The 26,219-nt window shown below is 39.0% G+C and overlaps 1 protein-coding gene across 4 annotated transcripts in view; it reads right to left on the bottom strand.

Annotated features, from left to right (window-relative positions):
• N4BP2 (NEDD4 binding protein 2) overlaps nt 1-22,630 on the bottom strand; it is a 32,769-nt gene extending 10,139 nt beyond the window's left edge. The window contains exons 1-13 of one of the 4 annotated variants that reach the window (XM_039698785.1): nt 22,575-22,630; nt 18,245-18,359; nt 17,783-17,955; nt 15,239-15,326; nt 14,781-15,119; nt 11,744-12,974; nt 10,773-10,897; nt 9,513-9,601; nt 7,906-7,982; nt 6,038-6,190; nt 2,470-4,784; nt 1,000-1,085; nt 253-295 (exon numbers count right to left, since the gene is read on the bottom strand). In XM_039698785.1, the coding sequence (XP_039554719.1) occupies nt 253-295; nt 1,000-1,085; nt 2,470-4,784; nt 6,038-6,190; nt 7,906-7,982; nt 9,513-9,601; nt 10,773-10,897; nt 11,744-12,974; nt 14,781-14,997 (4,336 nt within the window). In that variant the 5' untranslated portion in view covers nt 14,998-15,119; nt 15,239-15,326; nt 17,783-17,955; nt 18,245-18,359; nt 22,575-22,630. The remainder of the gene's footprint in view (nt 1-252; nt 296-999; nt 1,086-2,469; nt 4,785-6,037; nt 6,191-7,905; nt 7,983-9,512; nt 9,602-10,772; nt 10,898-11,743; nt 12,975-14,780; nt 15,120-15,238; nt 15,327-17,782; nt 17,956-18,244; nt 18,360-22,574) is intronic. The other 3 variants (XM_039698787.1, XM_039698784.1, XM_039698786.1) reach the window with 3 other exon arrangements.
• Between the last annotated feature and the right edge of the window lie 3,589 nt (nt 22,631-26,219).

Consider the following 26,219-nt stretch of genomic DNA (forward strand, 5'->3'; position numbering starts at 1 on the left):
TCAAAGTGTTCTGAACGACACAAAATTATAGGCTTTATCTGGAACTAGTGCTTCTGCTTATAATTAACTCCTCTCCCCTCCCCCATACCATAACAAGAGGCTGGTAAATGGATCCAAAGGCAATGAAATTTAGCCTAATAAAGTCATCATTTTTCAACGAATGGAGTATTTGCAACCTTAATTTTCAAATAATTAAATACCTTTATAATGAACATTAAGAATTTTTACAATGAAAAGAAATACATGACATACCTTCTGCAGACAACTTACATGATTCATCTCTCCTCTGACGCTTCTAAATAAAAACAGTAAAATCATGAATGTTATAAGTTATTAATTTTGCAGGAAAACTTTGCAAGTATTAGCTTCTAATTAAAGCAGTTTCAAAATAAGGTGTCACAATAATCCTCAAAGATTCAGTATTTTTAAAAGAAATAGATTCAGGAAAAATAATTCTGAAGTGAAATTTGTAAGATAGAATTATCTTTCTAAAAACACATCAAACCATAGAACCATGCCCCACTGCTAAGACTCTACAGCCTTAATTATATAAACAAAACAAAAATTTTGCCAAAAGGCATTCCAAGTTTCACAGAGCTGTAAAGGAACACAGGTTAGAGAGCTTATCTCAATTATTGCACATGGAGATGTTTTGTATAGAGAATAATTAATAAAAGAATTGTTTTTACAGGTCAAAAAAGGATAAGGATTTTTGGCCAGTGGAATTTTTCATCAGTCCCGTAGTGAAATTGTGCACTATCATCCTTCTTTTTTAAGAATCTTGTTTTCACAATGAGGCATTCATGACATCCTTAAAACATCTTTCAGTAGCTCCAATGATTATGACATACTGATACACTCCACACATTTTACAAACTACTATTGCATTTTATCACTGTTCTTGCAAAGATAACACCTTTAGACCAAGACATATGCAGACAAATGGTCTGAAAAAATACAGGCATGCCACAATGTATCATAAGCAAGAAATCTACTGACCAGAATAGATTCTTTCCATTTTTCATGAATCACTTTTGCCAAATTCAGATCAATATGAACCACACAATCCTCAACAGTTAGTGATCCTGGGGGAAACAAAGAGAATATATTCATTTAAAGCATTCTATAAAAACTTAAGTAAGCACTTAAGGTACAGTATCCTAGACTTATGAATTTTAACTTTAGAGAATCTACATAAACTGGTAATGCCTGAAAAAACTTCTGAACAAAAAAATGCATTCCACAGAAATTGTTTTCAGGTGTTAAACACTCTAAAAGGGTAGGAAAGAAACAACATTAACAACATATTGTTGAAATATGACTAGCTGGACAACAATATTTTTCTTCCTCTTTTCAGTTTTTCTAGCAGACCCTTCCTTTACAAAGCCATTGTTAATTGTAAACAACAGCTTCATCCACTAAACTGTGATTCCCTGTTCCACTGCAATCCACATGGCAACTGCTTTTCTGTACAACACACCCACCACAGCCCAACAGCAGTCACATCCCTCCTTTCCAACACAAACTCAGAGAAACAAACTCCAAGCATCCCCCCAAACTCTAAAGGAAACAGCAGAAATTATCATGGCATCATAACAAAAGCTCTTTTTCCTAAAAGGGTATTTCTCACCCTTTCAAAAATAAAAAACGCAACAAGTATGTATGCGTCAAATGAAAATTCTGGGCATACTTCAGGCACAATAAAACACTTTTCTGCTATAAAGAACAAACTTCTTTTTTTTTAAGGAGGTACTCATGCAAGGCAAAGAGGCCAGCAGTCAAACCCACCAACAAATCAGGTATCCAGGGTTTCACATAAAGCAATCTTCAGGATGAAGGATGGAAACAAGAAAAAAAGAGAAAAAGTGTGGGGAAAAAAGAGAGAAAAACATCAAGCTGTACATTCCTCCTATTTTCTTTTCTACTTTTTCTATCACTCTAACTTTTGAGATGCATGTTCAATCTGTTTATGGCTTCCTTAACCATAATCTGCCAGCAGACAGGTCTGTTGTCATCTTTTAAGTACACAGCCACACTTCATCTTCCTTAACCATCCATCTTCTTGTTCCCCAACTTAACTGATGCCAAAAGGTTTTTTTCCCTTCTTTCCTAATCAGCCACAATTTGCATATTCCTTATCATCTGAATATCTCTTCAGAGTTTGAATATAAGCTCAAAGGCCTGTTGCACAGAATGCAAATAAGCCAATGTATTTTCCTTTTACTTTGAAGTATATGCATGTACAAAAAGACAAAGGCAGAAGGTAGCACTACTGCACTTGTATTTTATGCCATGCTTAGTTCAGTTTCATTTCTACATTAACAACATCAACCACCAGTATCACGAAGAATTACAGGAATCTATTCCCTAAAAATCAAGCATGAAGGGGAAAAAAGCACAGACAAAGAAAGAAAGGTTTCCTACTAAAATATTTTTTTTCATAAAAACATGTATATAATTATATCATACCTGCATCAATGCCAACAGGTCCAAATATCTCTTTCAGCTGGAGTGCCAGTTCAGGAGGCAATGTTAGTTCTAGGCAATCTATACTGAAGGCTGCATGTGATGCTGGTAGAGGGCTTTGTCTCTTGGCTTTAGCTGCAGCCCAGCTTGGAGTGTCAATTTCTTCTTTACCACATATCTCCTTGGAATTCTCGCAAGTTTCTTTATCCATCTCCAGTTCTTTATTGCTCCAAGGACCAACAAGAGATGCACGATCTATTTCCAGTGACAAACCAGTCCCTTGGGAATTTTCAGCATTGCTTTCTGAAGGCTTACTGTCACTTTCATTGTTTAATTCAGATTTCAAATTGGTAGAAGTTGTGTTAGGATCATGAGGCAAACCTGCATCAAGTTGTAAAAGTGATGGCTTATTTACAGTTTCTTCAAGAGGACTCTCACTCCCTCCCTTCTGCTTTCCTGAAACAGACAGCTCAATGACACCTGCTGCTGAGTTGCTTGTGTTAGTTCTAGGGCCTGAATCCACAGAATTTTTCAGTTCCACTGAATTATCCAATGAGGTAGCAGTGAACAAGTCAGAAACACCAGCACTTGTCACCTCTGTCTTGGCAGCCCTACTTTCTGCAGTGCTGAGTGATGAGTCCTTGCCTTCTAAAGTCTCCAAGGTATCACCAGCCCCAAGTACTTGTGGGGTTTGTTTGCAGTCTTTGAGATTCTCATCATAGTTTATATTTGCCTTTAAATCAAGGTCTGTGACCACTGGCTCAGCCTCGGTTACCTGAAAGCTTTCAGTATCAACAGCTTTACGTAACTTCTCATCAGAGTCTAACAGCAGACCTGTGGCCCAGTCTATGTCTTTGTTACATCTTTCATACAGATCTTTCAGAGCTTCAAATGAAACAGACTCAAAGAGCTTACAGAGTGTATCTAGTTTTTCAGATTCATCAATATTGATAAGCTCACTTTCCTCCACAAAAGTACTTTTATCATATGTAACTCGATAGGGTATTTTTTCCTGAGAATCTGAGACATTACCTATGTCTTTGGGTTTGAAGCCATCTAACCTGCCATGCAATATTTTTGTTGTCTCAGGAAAAAGCATTTTCTTTTCTAATCTCCACAGGAGAGCAAAGTCCTGTGATTCAGTCTGTGAATGGCTACTTTTTTGCCTATGTGAGTTTGTTTCCTGTTTCTCTTCTGCCAGGTTAAGCTTAGACAAGCGGTCCTCTTCTCTGGGATGTGGCAAGCTGCTGTTTGTAAAAGTGAGGGCTAATTTGTGATGTTTCCTTGCTTTCTTACTTTCCTGGGATTTTTCCTCACTTACTGTTTCACTAGCTACTATTTCATCTTGGTGCACAGGCAAACTCCTTGTATCTGGTTGCTCTTCAGTGTTCACAGGCGACCCATGAATCACATGTACAGTTTCAAGATCATTCATATTAGTGTCCTCTTCAATATTTCTGTCTTCATCACACGGATTTAAATTCGTCTTTCTCATTCTCCTTGACCTTTGCTGTCTCTGTTCTAACGAGGCTGAGACAGGCCAATATCCTAACATTTGCAATTCTGGTGTATCTTTATCTGAACTAACAGAGTAACAGCTACAGGGTAGATTTTTGTCCTCATGTCCTTTCTCAACAGTACATGTCTCAGGCAGGCCCACTTGCTCTTTGCCTATCTCAGAATGCTGCTGACTGGGAGTTTCACCTTCCTTATCACTCTTCAGAGTAGATTTTTCTAGTCTTCTAGATCTTTTGACTCTCTGTCCCATTGTGTGTTCCATGGGCCAGTCACCCAGAAAGTTTAGTAGTTCTGATTTTTCTGATGCATCAAAAGCCAAACTGCTTGGTTCCACCGTGTTACTCATTTGTGTTGATTTTGGTTCCATACATATTTTGCCCAATTGTTCAACTGCAGTTTGAACTTTGAGACTGTTGTTATCACTGTGTTCCTCAGCTCCACCTGTGTGTAAGTTCACAGTCTCTTCAGCTGGAATCACATCAACCTCATCCATTTCTGCTTCAGTATTTTCTTCTGTTTTTAATCCCTTTTCTTCTTTCTTCTCCAAGGACAGCTCTCTTTTGGCACAATCTGACAAATTAATTTCCAAGTCATCTTGAACAGTGCTGTTCTCAGAATTGTGTTCCGCTGAGATATTTTCAATTTCTTTTTCCTCTTTATGAAAATGCTCGGGGTCACAACTACTTTCTAATGTTAGAGAAATACCGGGAGAAGTTTTATCAGCTTCAGCTAACTCAATAGGCTCCACCCCAGAAGCAAAACATTCTTCTTCCTTTGCTTCAGAATGTGCCTCTCTCTCTCTGAAAGACAAATTGCAATGAAATATAAACCCATTTCAAACCTCCTTAAAGCATTTGTCCACATTTTTAACTCCAGTTATAGAGTTTAACCTAGTTCAACTTCTAGTGAAAGCAAAACAAATTTATAACTAGCTGTAACTCCAACACTCCTCAACAAAAAGGAGCTAAGCAAAGACGAACTTTCTTTAGTAAGTATCCCCTTCTTACTAGAGCACAGGGCTAAGAACACTTACTCAGGAGTCAATCTCCCCCCCATCCCATTTCCAGCATTCAGTTTTGTATCAAAGCACTTTGCTGACAGACATTCAGATCAGCAAGTCTGGTATGTGTACTTTTATCTAATGACTGTTGCTCTCTCCTGTTGGCTTAATCCTAAAGACAGTCTAGACATTAACTAGGAGAGAATGTGCCTTTTCTTGTCAAACCATTTTTCACAATCAACTACATTCTATTAATTACCATTTCAAATACATCACACATGCAAAACCCAAGTGAAATAATAAATGAAATCAAATCCTTGGTGTCCTAGTTTTGGCCAGAACACAGAGGTTATTCTATACCACCTCACCATTAATTACCATTTCAAATACATCACGCATGCAAAACCCAAGTGAAATAATAACTGAAATCAAATCTGATTTCCTTGGTGTCCTAGTTTTGGCCAGAACACAGAGGTTATTCTATACCACCTCACGTGGCTGCTGGAGCAGGAACAGGAAGAGGAAGGGGGAGCAAATGAGCAGTGCATGGTTTGGGAGTCTCAGTGGGGGCACTGAACTGGGGAGTGCCATTCCTGAGCAGGACACTGTGCACTACACTACCACAATCCACACTGGCAACTACAGAACAGTCCTGGATACAGCCAACAGAAACCTAGGCAAGTCTAAATCAAGTATACTGAAGAGCAAGTAAAACCTGTTACTACTGCACAAAGAATCCACCTTCTACCACCAAGATATAATCTAACATCAACATACGAACTTGGAAATTGTATTTTGTTCTTATTTGGGACAACATTTTCTAAAAAACAATTTTTAGATTTTAAGTGCTTTGTATCTATAGCATACATCCAACAACACATTTCTGAAATAATAGAAAGTCAGTCAAGATTGGCTTCTTTTTCTGTGAAAAGTAACACTGCCATAATGGGAGGCTTTCAAAAGCATTGGAAAGTTGACTAGATCACTTGACTACTCATTTCTGAAAATCCTGAAATTCTTAAAAATTAAAAAATTATGTAGGGATTATCTAACCTCTGGCTTTCCTCCTGAGGATCTTCGCTCCAACCAGCAGCTTCTGATTTGTCTGGAACTGAAGAGTCCAATATTGATCTAACAGTAAGGCAGCGTTCATACCGTTCCAACATTCTTTTGATCTTTTCTTTAGATACACCATGAATGTTTCTCCTATGAATTGAAAACCAACAAAAATAAAGCCATTTTAGATTTCTGTATTACAATGACAAAGGAGAATAATTTAATAAATTTACAGCAAGACTAACCAAAGAATTCAGGGAGCCAGATGAAAAGCTGTGAAAAAGCAATTCTGTCCATATCAGTGCACTAAGGCGTTGCAAACAGGACACAAGACAGATTGCTGCTCCACTTCTCCACCCATCTGGTCTCTGTACTGCAGCTGGATGCTTTGCATAATACTAAAACCTAAAACTGCTCTAGTAATGCATCTTCCTCAAATAAGTTTCAGAAAACACACTATATCAGATCCTGACAGTGATGCAGGATACTAAACTGTGTACAAAAGACTTCTGAATTCAGCCTTCTTTCCTTGGTTTTGCTAAATAAAGAACTCACTGATCCTTGAAGAAAACCTATTCACCTATTATTCCAGACACCCTTTGGCCAGAAATTTCACTAACTCTGTTAGGCACCAATTAGCACTGTGTTCTGCTGCAGTGCCACCTAGAACAAGGGAATCTTGCCAAGGACAGTAAAAGAGAAATTGAAAAAATAGAAGAAAAAGTTTAACTTTTATTTTAAGAAGGAAAGTAATCTACCTTACCTAACTTAAAAAACAGCCAACGTTCAGCTAAACATGCAAATTCAGATGACAATCACAAAATAACAAAAATCACAAAATAACTTCTGTTGGAAGGGACCTCTTGAAGTTCCATACTTCAGTCTCCTTCTCAGAGGAAGTACAGCTAGATCAGGTTGCCTAGAGCTTTTTGTCTGATTTTGAATATCCGAAATAACTGAAAGCCTATGAACTCTACGGGCAAACTCTTTCAGTACCTAACCACCTTTAAAGTAAATGTTGGGCTTTTCTCTTTTATGTAATCTTGAGCTGCAACTTGATGATGTTTGGTTTGTCCTATCCCTGCACAATTCTTTTTAGTCTTTATAATGTTTCAGAAGGTAGCTGAAAACAACAAAATTATTCTTCTTCAATGATCTGTGCTTAAGGCTGAATAAACTACTCTTGCTCAGTTCCGTATCACCTGTGAATTTGCTAAGAGTGCACTCTATCCCAGCATCCAAGTCATAACAAGGACATCAAAGAGCTGTAGTCCCTCCCCAGAGGGACATAAGCCTTCACTTTGGACACACAACATTTGAACCTGGCATCTAGCCAATTTTCTCATTATGTTTTCTTATGTTTTATTATTCACTTACATAGGGTTTATGTCTTGCTGATTTCAGCCCTAAGTAATAGAAGGTCCTGCTAAAGAAGAAGTAAACAACAATGATGATGCACAGAGGTCTGGCCCTCTTAGGCCACAAGGTGCTGACTGCCCTAAATTCAATGACAGCAGAAACACTTCAACTAAAGCAACGGACCAGGATGCAAAAACAGCCCAAACATGATATAATTTTTGCAACCTCAGTGACCCAAAGGAACAGTCACTAATCCTTACAGGCAAAGAACTCTAATAATGAAAACACGACAGCGTCTACTGCTAACAGTATCTTTTGCATGTAATTGAAGTGACAGATCTTATAATACATACATACACCAAAAAGTCCAAAAAATACCATTAAAAAAGCTACTTATTATCACAAAAATTTTGACAGATAGCTTCATTAGCCATTGTACTAAATGGCACCTTTTTAAAAATAATAGCTTGTACTGTCCAGTATGTTATTTTCCTTTACATTCTTACCTTTCAAGTTCTTTTGGTTTAAACTTCCACCAAGTGTCTGGTTCTCGGAACATTACTTTGTATTTGAACTGCTGAGCCTGAATAAAAGAGATATAATATAAAACAGAACATGCCACATCACCCATTTCTTATGTCTATGACAAAGCACACTATATGCATAGCTTGCTTCTTTCAAAGCTGATTTTTGTATTTTTGATACTTATGGAATAAAACATTTGGAATAAACATTTTTGTTCAGTGTTGCACTTTGGTTTATATAAACTGATTTTTTAAAAAAAAATGTGTATGTAGTCTTACCCTAAAATTAAATGTGTGCCATGATGTGTCTTCTCTTAGACAATACTGCAAAACACCATCTCTTTCCAGATACAGCATGCACATATCTACACAGCCTCTCCAAGACAGAGGAAAGTGCACAGCTTACATTCAGAGCTGACCAGATGCGAACCAGCTCCAAGACAAGTAATTCAGTTACATTAGCACAGCTATTGGGGCCACATGGGAAACTTGACCAAGGTGCAAGTAAATGGTTTCTATATAGCTCAGTCTCATCATGACAGAAAAGAAGCCTAAAGTCTAATCAGAAGAAACACTGCAAGTACTGTACTGTCTCTCCCCATTCCTGATCTCAGAAAATATTCTTATCACTGTACCAAACACTGCACTTCTGCAAGAACTCTTGTTGCATCTTGATTTCAGTATACAGCAAAATGAAAGACCTAACTTACAAAAGAACTGCTAATCTGACAGTTGCTAATAAATGCAAGGATAATAAAATAAACATTTTATTAACAAAAATTATGTGTGTCAAAGTCTCACTGTTCATTAAGCCATTAGCACATGCAGCATATGTAAGGTATCCACTCAAAAGCTGTCAATTATATGAACTACACTCTCAGCTGTGTTTCTGTAACAGGCAAGGAGAAACCCCAGATCTACATTATAATACTTTTTTGCAATGTATTATTTCAGTTAACCAGAACCAATTTCATAAAATAATGCTGTTATAATAATACCAACCAATATGGTCAATGATTACTAGCAAGATACACTCTAGACTCTAAAAGTGGTGATGTCCATTTAAAAACTATTATGTGGAAAGGTGGGATCACTTCAACGAAAAGTATTAAGTAAATCTGCATAACTTCAAGCAAGCTAGAAATTTTGGTAACTCTAGCCTCCAACTGGCATCTGCCTCTATGTTATATTTAGGATGGAACTGAGTTTTCAAGTTTTACAGAACCTCACACACCACCTGGTCATTAGTGTTGATTGCATTTTTAAAGCAGCTTCTAATTTTCCTGATCATATAAAAAAGGAACAAAATCCAGTTTCTTCAACGACATTTGCTTTTGGCCCCAAGAACAAAGCACTTAGCTTTGGCTTTTGGTTACTAGGCCAGGTTAATGCTCATATACCACATGACACTGAGTCACGTCAACACAACATGACACTGGGCAATATGACTCCATGCAACACTGGCTTTTTTACTCCAGACTTCCTTGTGGAATAGCAGCTAGACTGTGAAAAACATGCCCATTTTAAAACATGTTGTTGCCATGCTAGACAATAATCTCTTTTCACATTGGTCAAATTGTAATACTAACCAAAGCAACATAAGGCTTCATCTCCCATGCTTGTATGTTTGTGTTGTCAATTATTATAGGAGAGAGTCGCATTTCAAATGCTTCTTTGGCTGAAAAATACATATGTACAAAACAATGCAATACAGTTAATTTCATTACAGTAGGGTGAACATATTAATACTCATTCTCTAAATTTGTTCTATTTTTACGCAGATAATCCATAATGATTAACCACTGTGTAAAGAACTCTTGCCATAACTTGATCTGTTTCAAGGCCCTTTATTTCAGAAATCCCCCCTCACATGTAAAGCTACTGAGATATGGCATTAGCTTTTGAATTAATGTATGTATGATAATCAAGGAATGAAAATGCAGATGTAAAATGCATCAAGATGACTAATCAATCAGTAAATTAAACTAAAAAAAACTACATGATCACCTTAAAGTGGACTTCTTTGTTGCATACAAAATTCTTGGCTTTAAACAGTCTTAAGATTAGTCCACTCTGTAAACTGTATAAAATATGAAAAACCAAAAGAATTATTGTAATTTAAGTACACATTAATGAAATGTATAGAACCACTAACTTTGAGACACAGCACCATGTTTCTGTAGCCATGTTACAATGTGTCTGAACAATCACAGTTCTTGCTGAATCCCACATTTGTTTCATTTCTCCACTAGCAGAAATTTGACAGCAGAAAAGGGATCATGATTCAAATTTAGCAAGTAAAAGCTTAAAAAGAATTCTTCTATGGTAAGTCAAAATTCTTCTATGGTCACTGTCAAAAAAACCCCACCCAATTATGAAATGGGGAAAAATAATTTATTCTGCCTTGCTCTTATAATTTTGTTTAAATTTGACAATGATTTTGTGTACAAGAGGAAAAAAAAGGATAACTAAGAGCAGGAAGATTATCTGTGTATTATTTGTATCCTTATTACTTACTGCATATACATATTATGCATCATCTCAGAAGAAATATTTCTGGGAGATGGTGTAGGTAACAACTCTAGAAATGGGAGACTACCCAAAAAACACACCATGACAAAATCTGAGCACAAAACATACTCTTGATAAAGACAGTGGCATTTCTAATTGCAATACACACAATGAACAGATGACTTCTGAGTTTGTGCTCATATTCTTTTTCCACACATATTACAAAATACTTCTATGATGGGATAAATGCTTGTCACGTAACAAGCCAGGCAGATTTTTAAACAGCACACAAGCACTGAACTGTAAGTGAGCAAGCTAATCCCTTATTTATATCTCACCTCGTTTCCTGTTCCATTCATGTGCTTCCCCTAAGCAATCAGGATCATAATGGTATTGTCCATCTTTGTAAAAGTAATCATCAGTACTAAGAATGATTCCACCTGGATTATCCTCAAGCAAATTCCTGTGAAAGATCAAGAAATAAACAGCTTTTTCCCGTCTCCTCCAAGCTCCAATGTCTACTACCTCAAATACTTTTTTTTCTTGCACAAAACTAAAATTACTTGGAATGGAAGCAGCAAATGTAGGTAAGAGGAAAAAAAAAAATCAACCTCCAAGCAAATACGATCTATACTAATTTCCCTCCTTTGTTTTTTCCAAAGGCTGAGGATTATCTAAGGGAAAGAGCTGATATAGTTTCCCTACAAGTCTCTCATTTCAAAACATCAAGGGAGGTATTCTTCCATCTACACGTAGTGACATACTTTCACACTGACAAATATCCTGTCTTAACTGCATCACATGTTTCAGGTGTCAGTCAAAAGGAGTCTTGGGTCAATCTAGGTTTTCAGAGAATAAGAAAAGGAATGAAAAATTCACCCCCCCCCCAAGAAGCTTCACATATACTACTTACACCACAGAAGTCGCACAGTGGAAGGGGAATTTCTGCCTGTAAAGACCTGGCATATTCCATCAGTGTTATTCCAAGAAAACACTCAAAATAAACTGGGACTTAAAGAATACAGCAGACCTAACACTACAACAATGATACTCTGCTGACAAGCTTCTTTGTTCAGTGATAGAAGTTAAAGCTCATCATTCCTATTTCAATTTCCACTAGGAAAGGACCTGCAAGCAGCTCTGCTCTCAGCAATTATTGTTATCCATCACACTGCATGTACTGTGTAGCTTGCAATTAGGGTTTACGCATTACTATTTACAAATGTCAAAAAACTGTCTCTGCCTATGCCAAATCCTGTACACGATTAAGCAATTTTTTTTTTTGAAGCTCACAATATAAATGTTCTACCTTGCCAAATATGATTTTCCTGATCCTGGAACACCTCTGAGAAGAACAAGTACTTGACCTATTAGTTGCATCTTTTTTCTCATCATGTGACAAACACGTGGTTGCTGTGCTTGCGGGAGGCTCAATTTTGAGTTTCTATCTTGATTTCCCCATACCTTCAGAGAAGAGCTGCCATCCCAGGCATTTGAAACCACTGGGGAGGAAAGAAAAAGTCCTTTTTCCGAAGTTCTACAGTAAGAAACAGGTCTCCACTGCGCTGGACTGGCAGCCACAGGAATTACAAAGCTGTGACTTCCACTGGATGGGTAAAATACGGGAGCCATGAGATTCCAGTGTTGTTGAGATTGACCTGATGGTGCAGGAAAATTTAAGTTATAACCCTGCTGAATTTGCTGAGTATCTGCAGGTTTTTGTGGTTTGAAACTGGATGTTTCAGGAGGGATATACGCCTCTGGAAGAGAAGCACTCTGGTAGCTGCTAAAGGCAATCACTGCATCTTCATGTTGTTCCAGGTGCCTTGAATTAGGATCTCCAGAAACAGCTACTCCAAGTTCCATAGGCCTTTGGGAGGACCCACAAGAAGCAACAGTCACACTACTTTGATCCAAAACAGTATCTTGTGTCTGATCAGAATTTTCACATGATATTTCTCCATTTGATAGTTTGTATACTTCTGAAGCCACATCATGCTGAACATGTGTTTCCAACATATCAGAATCTTCCAGTATCTCTGCAAAACTGTCTGATGTAGATGGTGAGCTTGTCTGGATGCTCAGTTGATTCACTGGTGGCTGAGAACAGCAGAAGTTTTCTAAAACCTCATTATTTGCCTCTGCTTGCTGTGGAAAAGGTAGGACATTGCAAACCGAATCAGGTTTTTCCCACTCAGGAAATTTGGTAAAACCATCCTGTTCCACAGGGTGCTCATGTACTATTTGGTCATTTGCAGAATTAGGCAATTCCTCACTCAAGCTGTAACTCTGAAAGGCATTTTCTAGTAGGGAATCCAGTTCTCCAGTCAGCTGCACACCAGGTGACAGGACCTCTTCTATTGCTGCTCCAGAATAACTATGTGCTGCAGTACCTTCCCCCATTCTTTCATTTGCAATAGATCTTTGCTGATTAACATGATGTAATGATGATGCTGCTAAATCAAAACCCAAGGTTTTTGAAGATGCTACTCCTGTGGCATGGGTGGACAGCTCTAGAAGATGATCCATAGCGTTTTCTACTGTTGGGTAAGATAAACAGAATAAAGCATGGTCAACTAAACCAACCCAAGCTGATGCACGGGCAGTTTTTTACTCGAGGAAGCATTTATTACAACGAAAGAAACAATCAAAAGACAGTTCAGTAATTCACTTTTAAACATAGCTTCTGAAACTCCCTCGATCTATTTCTCATTAGAAGTAAAGGCAGAATTCAATATGGACATATTGAAAAACAACAACCTAATAAACTTAAAAATTACTATGGAAATGCTGTCTAAAAATTACAAATTTCAACTTGAAAAGTATCAGAGCTGGATGTTTAAATGGATACTTATTTTTAATCTATCTCATACAGCTGAAATAGTGTAAAATGAACAAAAAACTCTACAAAGGATGAAAGAGATATAAGTATGCAAAGTACATTCACTATGGCCCACTTTAAAATGTCCTATCTAATACAGCCTGAAAAATCCAGCATCTGCATTAATTCATTAATACATAAATTGAGTAGAGGGTGCCAGTGATCAACATGAACAAAATGAAAAGCAGGCACAAACATCATCTGAGCCCTAAAGCCAAGCTTCTGTTTTCCTGAAAGACAGCTTAGCAAAAACTTTAAGCTCATTTAAGTCTGTCTGCGCTCATTAAATAAAATCTTTGTCATCCTTCCAGCTTCTCTACTGTATGAAAACAACTTATTAGCACTCAAATATGTTAACCTTTCCATTTTTAAACTACTGTTTACAGTACAAGGCTATGAACTCTACATGTTTACTGCATTCTCCAATAAGCTTTAGATAAAACTGTTATTATGGTAAAGGTTGAATCTTATTAAGAGTTCGAAGCATGAATCAGTAATTCCATCAAATTCCATTTTAAAATGAACAACAATTTTAACAGCAGTCTCCCATTTGTTCTTAAGTTATAAACTCTGCACAATTTAGGTAATAAAAACAGTCCTTTTAATGGCTACCTATCTTTCATACATATAAAAAAATGCCAAAATCTGCTTTCTTAGCACACATTCTTACAATAATCTCAGCTAATCACATCTGATCATATGAATACAAATTGATTAAAATGCTCTATATATGGCTTATTCCCCTGCACCTCATGCAGTACTTTTATCATAGGCAAATGACCTTGCATACAGAGGAATTTTAAAACCACAGAAGATTGGGAGGGACTGGGCATAAATATGAAAATAGTATGCCAGGAGAGTTGGGTATGTAGGTCAGGAGAGCGTAGGGAAAGAAAGTCGTTCCTTTTTTTAGTTCCAGCAAGGCTGCAGAGAACTAAACATGACAAACAGAATTTGTCCTGCAGAAACTAATCCTTAGTGGACACAACAAGATGACAATGCAAAATAAATGTAAAACAAAAGCTCAGTTCAAGTATTTAAGGAAAAGCAAATGCTGTCAGGACCACGTATGGCATACCATCAAAAAATTGTGATCTAGAACATAAAATACCCCTCCTGCAGAAACAGCTTAGGCATCTTGCAGATATGGCACAGAAACTAACTGCAAAAACTAGATTCTCCTCACAACTCCACCACTGCCTGCTCTGTGTCACACAACAATCAACTTTAAACAGTACCTCCATTTATGGAGCACACTGCTCCATTTACCAGGCTCACAGAACATTGTTAAATTTGGAGAATCTTACATGGTTATAAAATTTCAAAACATTATTACTCACCTACTTATAAAAAGTTAAACCCACAAATATGATTGCAACACCCACACCAACTTTCCTGGAGTTGCACCAGTTAAGAGCTATCTGCACATGAAACAAAACTGTAATGTCAGCTGCATATTATTTACCTTTAAAATCACATTCAGACAGAACCATATAAACCACACTAGGATCTAGGTCAGAAAACATCTCTGACATGCTGTTGAGGAGCTCTTCCTTATTGACATAATGCATTGCTTGTGCCACTAAGTGGCTTGGGTCCCCCTGGGATACAGCAACAGCAGTTCTGTCAGAATTGCCATTCCTCTGAGAAGGACTCCCACCAGTTTTCCTCTTCCGTGGCATTTTGTTTTTTAATACCCGGCGTGCTTTCTTTCTGGTTTGTTCACATGGGGCTGACAGCACCAAGCTTAAAAATCACAAAAAAAGCTCTCCTAACTGGAACAGCCCAAACAGAAATTGCAGACCTGAAATTAAAAAAAAAAAAAAAAAAAAAAAACAGAAAAAAAATTTAATAAAATACATAATCACATTTCCATGTCTTCTATTTAAGCAGATAAAAGATCAAAAATATACATAAGCATACAGGAAAGCATTTTCTGAATGTCTGCCTTATTTCTTTTCAAATGCTAGAGCAGCCTTATTTTCCAGTTTACTAGACACTGAATCTGCATCTGGAAGAGAGAACAAATAAAATGTAGCTTAGAAGAGAAATCTAGAGAAGTAAAGTTTGCAATGCCAGGTGGCCAGTTCACAAATATTCCTCTGCTACTGAGAATCAGTTAACATTATGGAACATCTACATTCAGTTAACATTCAGAAACTACTCTTATGAAAGTACTGGAAGATGTTTTACTGGAAGCATGTTTCCAAATCCTTCAAAAGTCTTTCTTGACTTCCCCCCACCCATGATATTTTAAGAATAAACAGGAGTTCTTCAGTGTTCAAACACTGGCAGAGAGGTTGTGGAATCTGCAGCCCCACATATTCTCAAAACCTGGCCAAACAGCCCTGCTTGAACCAGGCTGTGTCAGGGCTTGGGCAGCACGCTTCAGGCATGCCTCACTCCTGCTTGACTTGATTGCTGGGTTGAACCAAGTGACATCCAGAAGTGCCTCAGCCTGTGTGGAGTTTTTTTCAACTGTTAAAAACACTTTACAACTGTATAAACCATAAAGCAAGAAGAGGCTTCTGTCCACCCCTCACACTTTTGTTGTGAAGCCTTTGAACACATCTTGTTACAACATTACAGCATCTATAATAAATGCAATTACTGCATTAATCTTGTATAGAAAAGGAAAGCATTTATTAATTGAAATACAAGCATGGAGTACAGCATAGTCTTCCTTTTTTCTTTGTATCAGTATCAAAGCTCTGTGTAGTTCTTGTGATGATCATAATAAACTAATTTATGTTTTTTACAAATAATTATTCAGAAGCAAACCTTAGTAAGGCTCAGAAATCTGAAATTACAGCAGAGACTCACTATTTACCAATAACAATTACTGAGAAGGCCATAAAATACCTGGTTTTATATAAAACAGGTATTTTGCCAGTGATGACCAATATGTGCAGATAAATCAATGGCAGAACTTCCATTTTCACTTAGTCCTTCCCTCCCTGGATCATTGGCACACAAATGACAATGCCAGCTTAGTACCAGATTCAAACAGCACTTCTCCATTATCCTCTATCAATCTCTTCCAACAACCAAGAGATTGAACATTTAGTAGAATGTTGACTGTTATGTTCTCATGTCATAAAAATTTACAAAAGCAAAACAGACAACTCTAGGATCCCAGGAGTTTCTCTTATGTGTGTATGGACTTTAGACAGACAAACCAGACGGATGTCTGAAACAATAACAAGGTCAAGGAAATCTGAAATGCATGACAAGGAAAACAATACACAGGAAAAGGAAGAAGCAGACCTCCAAAAAATAAAGGAGAAACCATAGTGGAAAATACTAATTGGCCAGACTGAGCTGGGACAACTGCAGCTGGTTTTTTTATCACACTTTTTTTTGGTTCACCTCTCTGATTAGCCATCCTTATACCATTCTTCACTGTCATTAAGAAGTATTCAACAATCACAAAAAAAGTTACAGCAGGTCTTGTTTTTCAAACTTCTGTGTCTAATTGATTCATGCTGTAGCCAGCAGAAAAGGTTGTCCTAACTTAAACAATGTTGCCAGTGATAAAAAATGTGATTGTTCCTCAAAGAGGTTCACTGAAAAAGGAAAGATCCTGCAAGGGAGAAAGCTATTCATGCACCTTGACATTACTGTGCAGCAACAGACTTTAAGCAGAACACTTCAAGTGTTGTCAGTGTTTGAATCCAGCTCTCTTATAATGATCAATCCTGTAAGAACATGCTGCTGAAAAACATGCTCTGACTGCAATTCCTATTACACATAACGTCTCAAGTATAGGAAAAGAAGCAAACAGGTAGTATTCGAGAGCAGGCAGAACACATAGAATAGAGGAAGAAAAATACTAAACCACTTTCTAACTGAGTTATAATTGATACCAAAAGTATTCACAAAACTCTTTGAATCAAAGAGGTTGTATTAGGAAACCATCAGCAGTAAATAAAGTTTTTCGAGGTCATTACAAAGCCTTATTTTTTAAGCAAACAGATCAGAGAAGTGTTCTAACCACTACTGAATGTTTACTAAAAGCATTAAGCAGCATGAGACACTTTTGGTTTAACTGTGACCAAGTTCAAATGGCAAATAATTTATCAGTATTACTTCTCTTCATTTTTTAAGGACAGAGGAAGCCTCTAGCCTTGACACAACACAAGAGCCAAACAATATGAGCGAAGCTGCCCAATTTGTATATATTTTTAAATTTCTCTGAATACTTTAAGATAGTCACCTCCACACACATAAAAGAGGTTGGCTTGGTTTTGGTTGGGTGGTGGTGGTGGTGACAGCTTTTTAGTCTGGTTTACTTTGGGGGTTTTTGAACTATTTCTTAATTAATTAATCATGTTATGTCCATGTGAACTTTCTGGCTTTTAAAAAAAAACCAAACAAATAAACACATGCACACATATACTTACAAGCTGGAACGAGAAAAAAAAATTGTATTTGTAATACATATAATAGCAATGGCACAGAACTTACATCTTTAGCTTCACAGAGTTGCCCCACAGTGGGTTCTTTCTCATCTTTCCAAAACCACCACTGACGGCACATTTAATAAAGATCTGCTGTTAAAAACTATAATGCACTCTTCTGTCAGGAAACCATACTTTCTAATATACAAATCAGATGTCAGCAGAAGTGGCTGCTTCCTCCTGACAAAGGAATAATCAGAATACAAATTAAAATTTCTATTTTGCTCACTTCAAGGAGTTTTAACACTGAGCAATACACTTAATAGGTTTGAGTAGATTAAGTACAGCTAATATCTTAAATAAGTACCCAACATTTCAAGCTGAACTCAACTGTAAGTTTTCCTAAGGATAACAACATCTACCTGATTTCAGTTTTTACGTGACTTCTTATCTAAAAAATCTGACTTACATCAGGTAATGAAATAACATAGCAGAAGAATTAGCTAGAAATAAATGTAAGTTTCCTCACTTGTCATTCCACTTGGTTCTTCGCCACAGCTCTTAACCATCTTGAAAAGGCTTACATATCCATGCTGGTGAAGACTAGATTGATTCCATCATGTGGGAAATTAGGCAAATAAAATCTGGCACATCAAAATAAGATTATGTTACTTACACAGCTTATTTGTAAAGTCCTACTAATGCTAAAGAACCTCACATCGTTCATCAAAGCGACTGCCAACTCCTAATCCATTGTGTACATACCAGAGATGTTAGGTCTACTCAAAGTCTGACAATTCCAGTTTACATATTAGCCTGGAGCTCCTCACAAGTCTTGTGCTTCCAAACAAACTTTAAAAAAACCCCCAAACAGCAACAGAACCACCACGCAAAATATAATAAAGAATAAACATCAACAAAAAAAAAACAAAAACAAAACAAAAACCCAAAAAACAAAACAAAAACAAAAAAACCCCAAACACACAAAAAACCACCAAAACCAAACTGAACATGTACACCTAAATTAGGTAAAGAATTTGAAACAACGATGACAAGTTGATGGCCTAAATACTCTTCACAAGAAATGGAGATACCCATCTCACATTTTACATCTAACTTCATTCCACTGCTACAAAGAATTAAAAACTGCTATCAAAACACACAAAGCACTTCACTTAAGCACGAACTTGATGCGAATCCAAATTTACAAAACAAAGGACATGTTGCAGACATAGAAAGTTATTTTCTGAAGGCTCAACAAAGTGGCTTCAGAAAAACCATATCAGGAAAAGCTGAAAAGCCATTCAATTATTTTACAGAACAACCTTTCAACAAAGGTAATTTTCACATTTGTTCATTTGCACTTTGACGTTTCCTGAGTGGAGAAAAACTATTACGTATTTATATACAAGCACAAGAGGAAAAGCAGCTGATGAAATCAAACTGACGGGAATCCATTTTACTTTCTAGTATTTATAAAATAAGAAGCTTTTCTTTTTTGGACAATGTTAGAGTCACCTCTCTAAAAACCTGAAGGTAAAAAAGGAAAGAAAAAACCAGGAAATGCCTTCCAGCAGATTTTTCTCACTAAGTGTAGGAGTAGCAAAAGAGATAGTTTGGGATAGTTTGGATAGTTTGCTGTCCTCCATTTCTGCCAGCAGTCAGCAAGAGAATAAGCCACTTTGTTACTGAATGTGAAAATCTATACCCAGCTAAAGACAGTGCTTCTGGAAACACTTCAAGGATCTTTTCTACTCTTCTTCCACTCTGTGTCATTCCCACTGGCTGTTCCAAGGTCTTGTTCAACAGTTTTAACAAAGGTCCTCCTTTGTCATATCAATTTCTGTCAAAGTGCAATACACTGACAAATAGGTCTAATTCCTAACTAACCTGCATACACCTGCTTTATGCAATCTGTTCTGCTAGGATTTTTTTCCACTTTTGTGATTTTTAAGTCTGTTCCAGGTCAGACAGATTCTTTGGAAGCTGCTGCAAAAAATAAGTATCCCTTTGAGAACAAAACAAAAGCTTCATCCAACTACACACAATGTTAAAGAGTACAAAGCCAGCACAAACTCAGATGAGATAGACACTTATGAAGCAAACACAGCCTGCAGGAAGAACAGAGCCGTGTTTCTTAGGAAGGATTCAAAAACTGCTGCACATGCCATGCCATGAGAAGTCAACCTGCAGTGGAAGTCACCTAGTGTTTCACAGGTGACAGAAGCTGTGAAACTCCACATTGTGCAGTTTCCTACCAAAACACAAAGCTGCTCTTGCTAGAGCCTTTCCATGGAGCTCCCAGAAAGGGACAGTCAAATCTGCTGGATGTATACGATTAAAGCAGTGATGTGGGAGGAGGAAAGCCACCAGTGAGTGTGTTCTCCACCACCAGGTCTGCTTGAAAGGAACTTCCTTTTGCTGTGCACTGAAGGACAAAGCTTCGATTTTGGCCAAAAAAAATGCAAGTGACCTTAGTATTATGAAGAGTGCAGGTATGCAGCATGACAAAAAAATAAATGAACAACCAGTTATTCTCCTTGTTTAGGTGGACAAGGTTGTTGCTTGGGTGGTTTTTTTTTTTGTTTGTTTTGAGTTTGTGGAGTTCTTTTTTTCAGAAAATAGTAAGAGTATCTGCAAAATACCTACCAATTCTAGGGGTGTTTAGAGATATTTGATTATTTTAGAACTTGCCTTCTAGGTCCTTCTCCCATACAGCTCACAGCCCTCTAAAGCACGCTGAAAGAAGGATTTCCCATGGCAAATTTGGCTTTGAGGGGAGACCTTGCAGGATATGCTGAGCTCTTGGGCTACCTGGGCTGTCCCCAGTGCAGACTCCACACAGCCCAGCTGTGTTACTGTGACTTATGCCCAGCCTCCAAAGCCATGCTGCAGGCTGAAACAAAGATGAATCTTGTGGTAACGTTGGTGCTTCTGCAATTCCACACCTGCCATCAGTACTACTGCTTAAGATTTTATTCCAACTCCCCACTACAAGTCACAAAGAGGTATTTGGAAAGAGGAAAGAGAACTCCTGAAGTCCTGGAGCTGCAACTTGCCCACATCATGCTTCCAGAGACTATGCAAAACTCAGCCTTACTCAGTTCTGACAGGCAGTATAACTGACAGCTAATTAATGCCCTACTGGCATTTTTTATAGTAGCAGAGCCTCTGTGAAAAAAACTAAGACAGCAACCTCTTAAAATTCAAGGATAATTTTTTTTAATTGAGTTCTTCTGCATGTAAATTTAGTTCTATAAACATTCCTGAAATAGTAATTCAATGGTGTCAGCCACTTAGCATAGATTACAAATTAGTACACAGGCAGGAGTGAAAGACAAGAGCACAAGGATTAAAATTCAAGGATAATTTTTTTAATGGAGTTCTTCTGCATGTAAATTTAGTTCTATAAACATTCCTGAAATAGTAATTCAACGGTGTCAGCCACTTAGATTACAAATTAGTACACAGGCAGGAGTGAAAGACAAGAGCACAACACCTCAGACCTAAAATCCCCCAGTCCCATATGTAACATTTTTATATTCCCCCTGTATCAGTGGCTTCCCCAGATGAAATGCATTACTACAACAGAGGAAGAGAATTTAAAAAAAAAGTGTAAACAAGGCAACAAGAAATAAAGAGCAACTCCATAGCTCAAACAAAACAAAAACCAAGAGACAGTAAGAAAAAGCCTGTATTTAGTGAAAAATAAAATACAGGATTTTAACGTGTGCTTTGATGCTGTTAAATTTTCCTCACCAGCTCTTCACACAGTCAACAGGAACCCAAACGGCACACGTGCTGCAAGCATGTGACACAAGCAAGCCCAGTCCCAGCCAGGGTGACTGTGCCGGGAAGAATGAGGGTTGAAACATTCAACCTTACAAACTTATACCATACGTAAATTTTTCTGCCTTTCTGTAATTTTCTCCATTTGTATTTCAGCCTTTGGCTCTCAAATCACAACTAGAGACGGGTTATCCAAAACTTTCCCTACTTTTGGAGTTCTTTGCAGTTCTAAAGGAGTTACTCTCAACTTTTCACTGTAAGATTCTCCTGCAAGACTAAGATGCAGACTAAACTTTGTCAATGCACTGTATAAAACAGCATGTAAGTGTCTCTTAACAGTCACACTGTCCTCAGTCTTTCAGTACACGAGTTGAGAAAAGTATTGGTAAATATGTATTTTTTTCCCTCGCTTTTGAAGCCAGGCTTCTCCAGTGACCTTATGGTACTTGATCAGCAAAACTGCAAATCCTGTCCAAAGCACGGAGGGATACTATGCTACAAAGGTCACAAACAACCTCACGATAAACAGCGGTTCTCGACTGCTAAGAACCAGCAAGCCCTCAGAGTACTTAGAATCTTTTGATTTCATTTTGAACGGGGTGAGTTTATCTTCGCGAGACGAAGTTCACCACACTCCGCACTGCCTGCTGCGGGGCTGGCGGCCGAAGCCTTTCCCGGCCCTGACGCTTCCTTCAGCGGCCACAGCTGCACGCAGGGCAGCACTGCGACTACCGCAGAAGGCCGGGCAATTCCGTGACGGGCAGAGGGGGGCAGGCCGCCGGCACCGCGGCGCTCACCACGGCGCCGGGGAGCGCCGAGGCCACACGAAGGCCCCGGCGAGAGCAGGCCCGAGCGGCGGCCCCGGCCCGGCGGCGGAAGGGCCGCAGGCAACTCCTCTGCAGTGACGCCGGGGACGGGTCCCCCGGGCCCGCCGCCATACGGGACGCGTCGCGGGGGCCGCCCGCTTCCCGCCCCCGGGGGACCGCGGCGAACAACTCCGCGCCCTATCGGGAGCGGGGGGAGGGCGAGGCTCCTCCCCGGTCCCGCCGCCAGACCCCGCCGGCCGTTACCTCGCTCGGCTCGGCTCAGCTCAGCTCGGCTCGCTCGCTGCCGCCGGCGGCGGGCGCGGGGCTGCGGCCGCGGGAAGGGGAGGCTCGGGCGGGGCGTGCGCCGCGGGGACACAGCGCCGCTCCCCGGCCGCCCGCGGAAGCGCAGCCCGGGAGGAGGCGCCGCACCGCCCCCGCCCCTTCCCCTGCCCGGCCCGCTGAGGGCTGAGGGCCGCTCCGGCCTGGAAACCTGCGCGGGAGGAGCGGCAGGGCTGCTGGGTACGGTACCACGGGGGTGCGTTCAGGAACGGCGGGGATCGCCGTGACATCGCTCAGCCGTGTAGTGACAGGTTTCACACTTGTAACAAAAAGCGTGAGTGTTTAGTTGCTGCTGCTGCTGCCGCCCAGTTGTACTAAGCAGTTTTTAATGTTGAGGATAGGTCGCACAGTCTGGAATGACGCCGTGGGTCTGCAGGCTCATACCGAAGAGGAAATGGCATGTAAACGGGGGAGAAGGAGTTTTAAGGAATCTGAGGAGTGTCTGGTATCAGTGATTGCTGTGGAAGTTACCAGCTGCAACAGAATAGAGAAACAGCCGATTAGGAGGAGGAGGCTTCATTATCTACAATAAGCAATGGACACTTGATGGAGATGGACAATGGAAGATTATGGAGAAATTAAAGAAGAGAGATGTGCTCTTGATGGACTGAAATGATGATAAGTAGCCCTAAATTAGAACTGTTGTGAAGTCACCGTGAAAGGAACTAAGTGAACAAGAGTTTTGAATTTATCAACACGTGTTCATACGCAAGGTGCAAAAGGGTTTCCTAAAATAAAATTATTTTTAAAACAAAACAAACAAACAAAAAGCCAAACAACACTCAAGATAAGAAGATTTTACTGGGAGAACTTTTCTGTAGTTTTCATAGACGTTTGTTGATTTGAGAAATTTGACTGGGCTTTAAAATATAGTTGGAAAATTACCTGTGAAGTTTACCCATTACTGAAGTCTGAGAACAGGACTTCATTACATGGCTGTAGGCATCCTCGACGGCTCTGTCTCCCTGCCCATCCCAGCAAGGTTATAGGTAGGGCCTCCACTACTTCGAGCTTGTACATCCAGTTCTCAGGAGATGGATTCCTGTGCCCCATTGTCTGAGATAGCTCCCTGCCATCTGCCACCTCCCATCAGGGCACAATGCCTCAGGAGGACATCTGCTGGAGGTAACCCACTGTGATCTTCCTGGGGAACAGAAGCAGGACACGTGTGGAAGGAGAGAACGGGGTGTCGTGACCCGCTTGGTAGGGTGCTCAATGTTCTTTATAACTTCTCATCACACTGAACAAACACACCAATCCATGTGTCAGGGAACTTTTATGTCATAGTGTATCATCATTTTAACTCCAGCAAATAGCCTGATATTTAGTCTCAAAAATGTTGACTAACAAGCCCTTAACTTTTACAGCAAACTTCAACAAGCTCCCAACTCACGCAACAACCTTTAGGTTTCAGAAGTGTTGGCTAACAAACTCACAATTTAATATGCTCCCAATCCTAACAACATTTCAGGTTCCCTAGTGGTCTGGATTGGGGGTAAGAGAGAAGGAAGAGACAGACCAATCCACTTTCTTGTACAGTTTATCTGGTGCACATGTGTTACATAAAACACATTTTTGCACTCTTTTGTTCATGCATGCAATACTAAGCCCTTTAGAGACTACAGGTCTGTGGTGACCCTTGTAGTGAGGAGCCTTGTAGTGGGGGACTCACCCCTGTCTTGATGCAGGCACACTGAGCGTGAGTCTCAAGGCAGCAAAGAAAGCTGGCTTCATACAGCACTGCCCCACCTCCTCAGGACCCTCTTTTACAGTCACAACTTTCCTGTCACAACAGTCAGAATGTTTGAGACAAAACATGCTTACATGCTTCTGCCTGGTTCTCCGTGAGGGGAGTATGGTTGTCTGCCAAGCTGCAGATCCCTCATGGTGTGATTCATCCCATTCAAAGGAAGTGGCATCACTGAGACTCATTTGTCCTTCATTTCCCTTCAAAGAGAGAAACATGGAAGACGTGGCCTTCAGAAGACTACTAAAAGTCTGCTTATTTAGCACTTGATCTTAGATGCTTCACAAGAAAGACCAAGAAGTCACAGCCAGCTTTGTGTCTCAGCCACAGGTACTCCCACTTCTGGTTCCTTAATGGCCTGCTGGAGAGCCTCCTTCTGCTACCAGGACCCAATTGTTTCCATTGTAGATGTAACTTTTAATTTTAATGCAAATAAGGAATAAGCAAGGGCAAAAGATAATATTTGGTTTTAGGGTGAACTATGTATGCATGGGTAGCTCAACACAGTTGTCCTGTGAAAACTGCAGAAGGCTGCTTGGGGTAATTTGTCTAGAGATGGTAGGGATCACAATCCCAGAGTGCTGGCTATTTGGTAGCACAACAATAAAGAGGCAAATTAGGTTTTTTATGTAGGTTTTCTCAGTGTAGTTATTTCTCAATAAAAGTAAGGTAAATTTGAAATTCATATTCAAAACATTTAATGTTTTGGGAAATAAATTGGTTTAGGCATTGCTAGTTTGCCTGTGACTTTGCCATTTCAGTACTTATCTTGTAGATACATAGTGTGCAATATTTAAATAAACAAGGACAAACATTTACATGTCTAATACAATACATATTAGCCTATACATAGTCATCCAGAGGATGTGCTCGTAAACTTCAAAAAGGCTGTCTCTTGCCATGACTCACAAAAGCAAAATAAATAATTATTCAATACACTGCCATTGTACACGTCAAAAAATCTGGAGGAAAATTTGCCTTGATTGGAATTTGTGTGTGCGTGTCATGTCAAGTGACAGTTTCATGCATGTCCCAGGAACTGTTTCCTTGCTTCATGTGTTCAGTGTCTGGACAAGTATCAGAAAACAAAATCGTTTTTCTTCAAGGGTGTGATGCTGGTAATGTGTTAATCATACATTTGGAAAAATAGGTCATGTAAATTCCAATGTAATGACTGTGTCTTTGTATTTTTAAGGTTGCCAAAAAAAGAGGAAGAGAGAGGTTTTCAGTATGCTCTAGTCTGATAGCCTCCATTAAACTGCACTGCTAGAGGGGTGTAGCTGCTGGCACTTGATGCATGAAACTATGTTGTTCTGTGCCAGTTGTACATATTACAGCATTTGACACCATGAAAATACCAGACTAATTTGGGCACTGGCAGATTTCTCACTGTCACAGTTAACACTGTAAATAGGAGAGACTTGATTTCAATAGGTAGGATTTTTGATTAGAAAATTATAATCACATAATAGAAGCTCTTTCAAGTATTTGTGTCCTTCAAATTTTCACACAACTTTTTCAAACAATACCATAATCACCTGTTATATATGTGCTGGTTTGGGTTGGTTTTTTTTTTTTTTTCTCCCATTCCTTTGCCTCTCCTTATGTCTACACTTGGCTTGTTTTTACTTGGAGTGGCTTGAACATACAGCATGTAATCTGTGCTGTTTGGCTAAAGTGTTCAGTCTGGTCTTCACTGAATACTTTAGCAACAGATTTCCATTTTAGTTTCTTTAGTGCTGCCTTCTTAAAGTAAAAATACTTTAGTATGTTTTTGCTTTTGTTATAAATCACATTAAAGTAGTAATATTACCAGAATGGAG

The sequence above is a fragment of the Passer montanus genome, unplaced genomic scaffold, assembly GCF_014805655.1.
Source record: "Passer montanus isolate IOZ18808 unplaced genomic scaffold, ASM1480565v1 scaffold13, whole genome shotgun sequence".
Classification (NCBI taxonomy): Eukaryota; Metazoa; Chordata; class Aves; order Passeriformes; family Passeridae; genus Passer; species Passer montanus.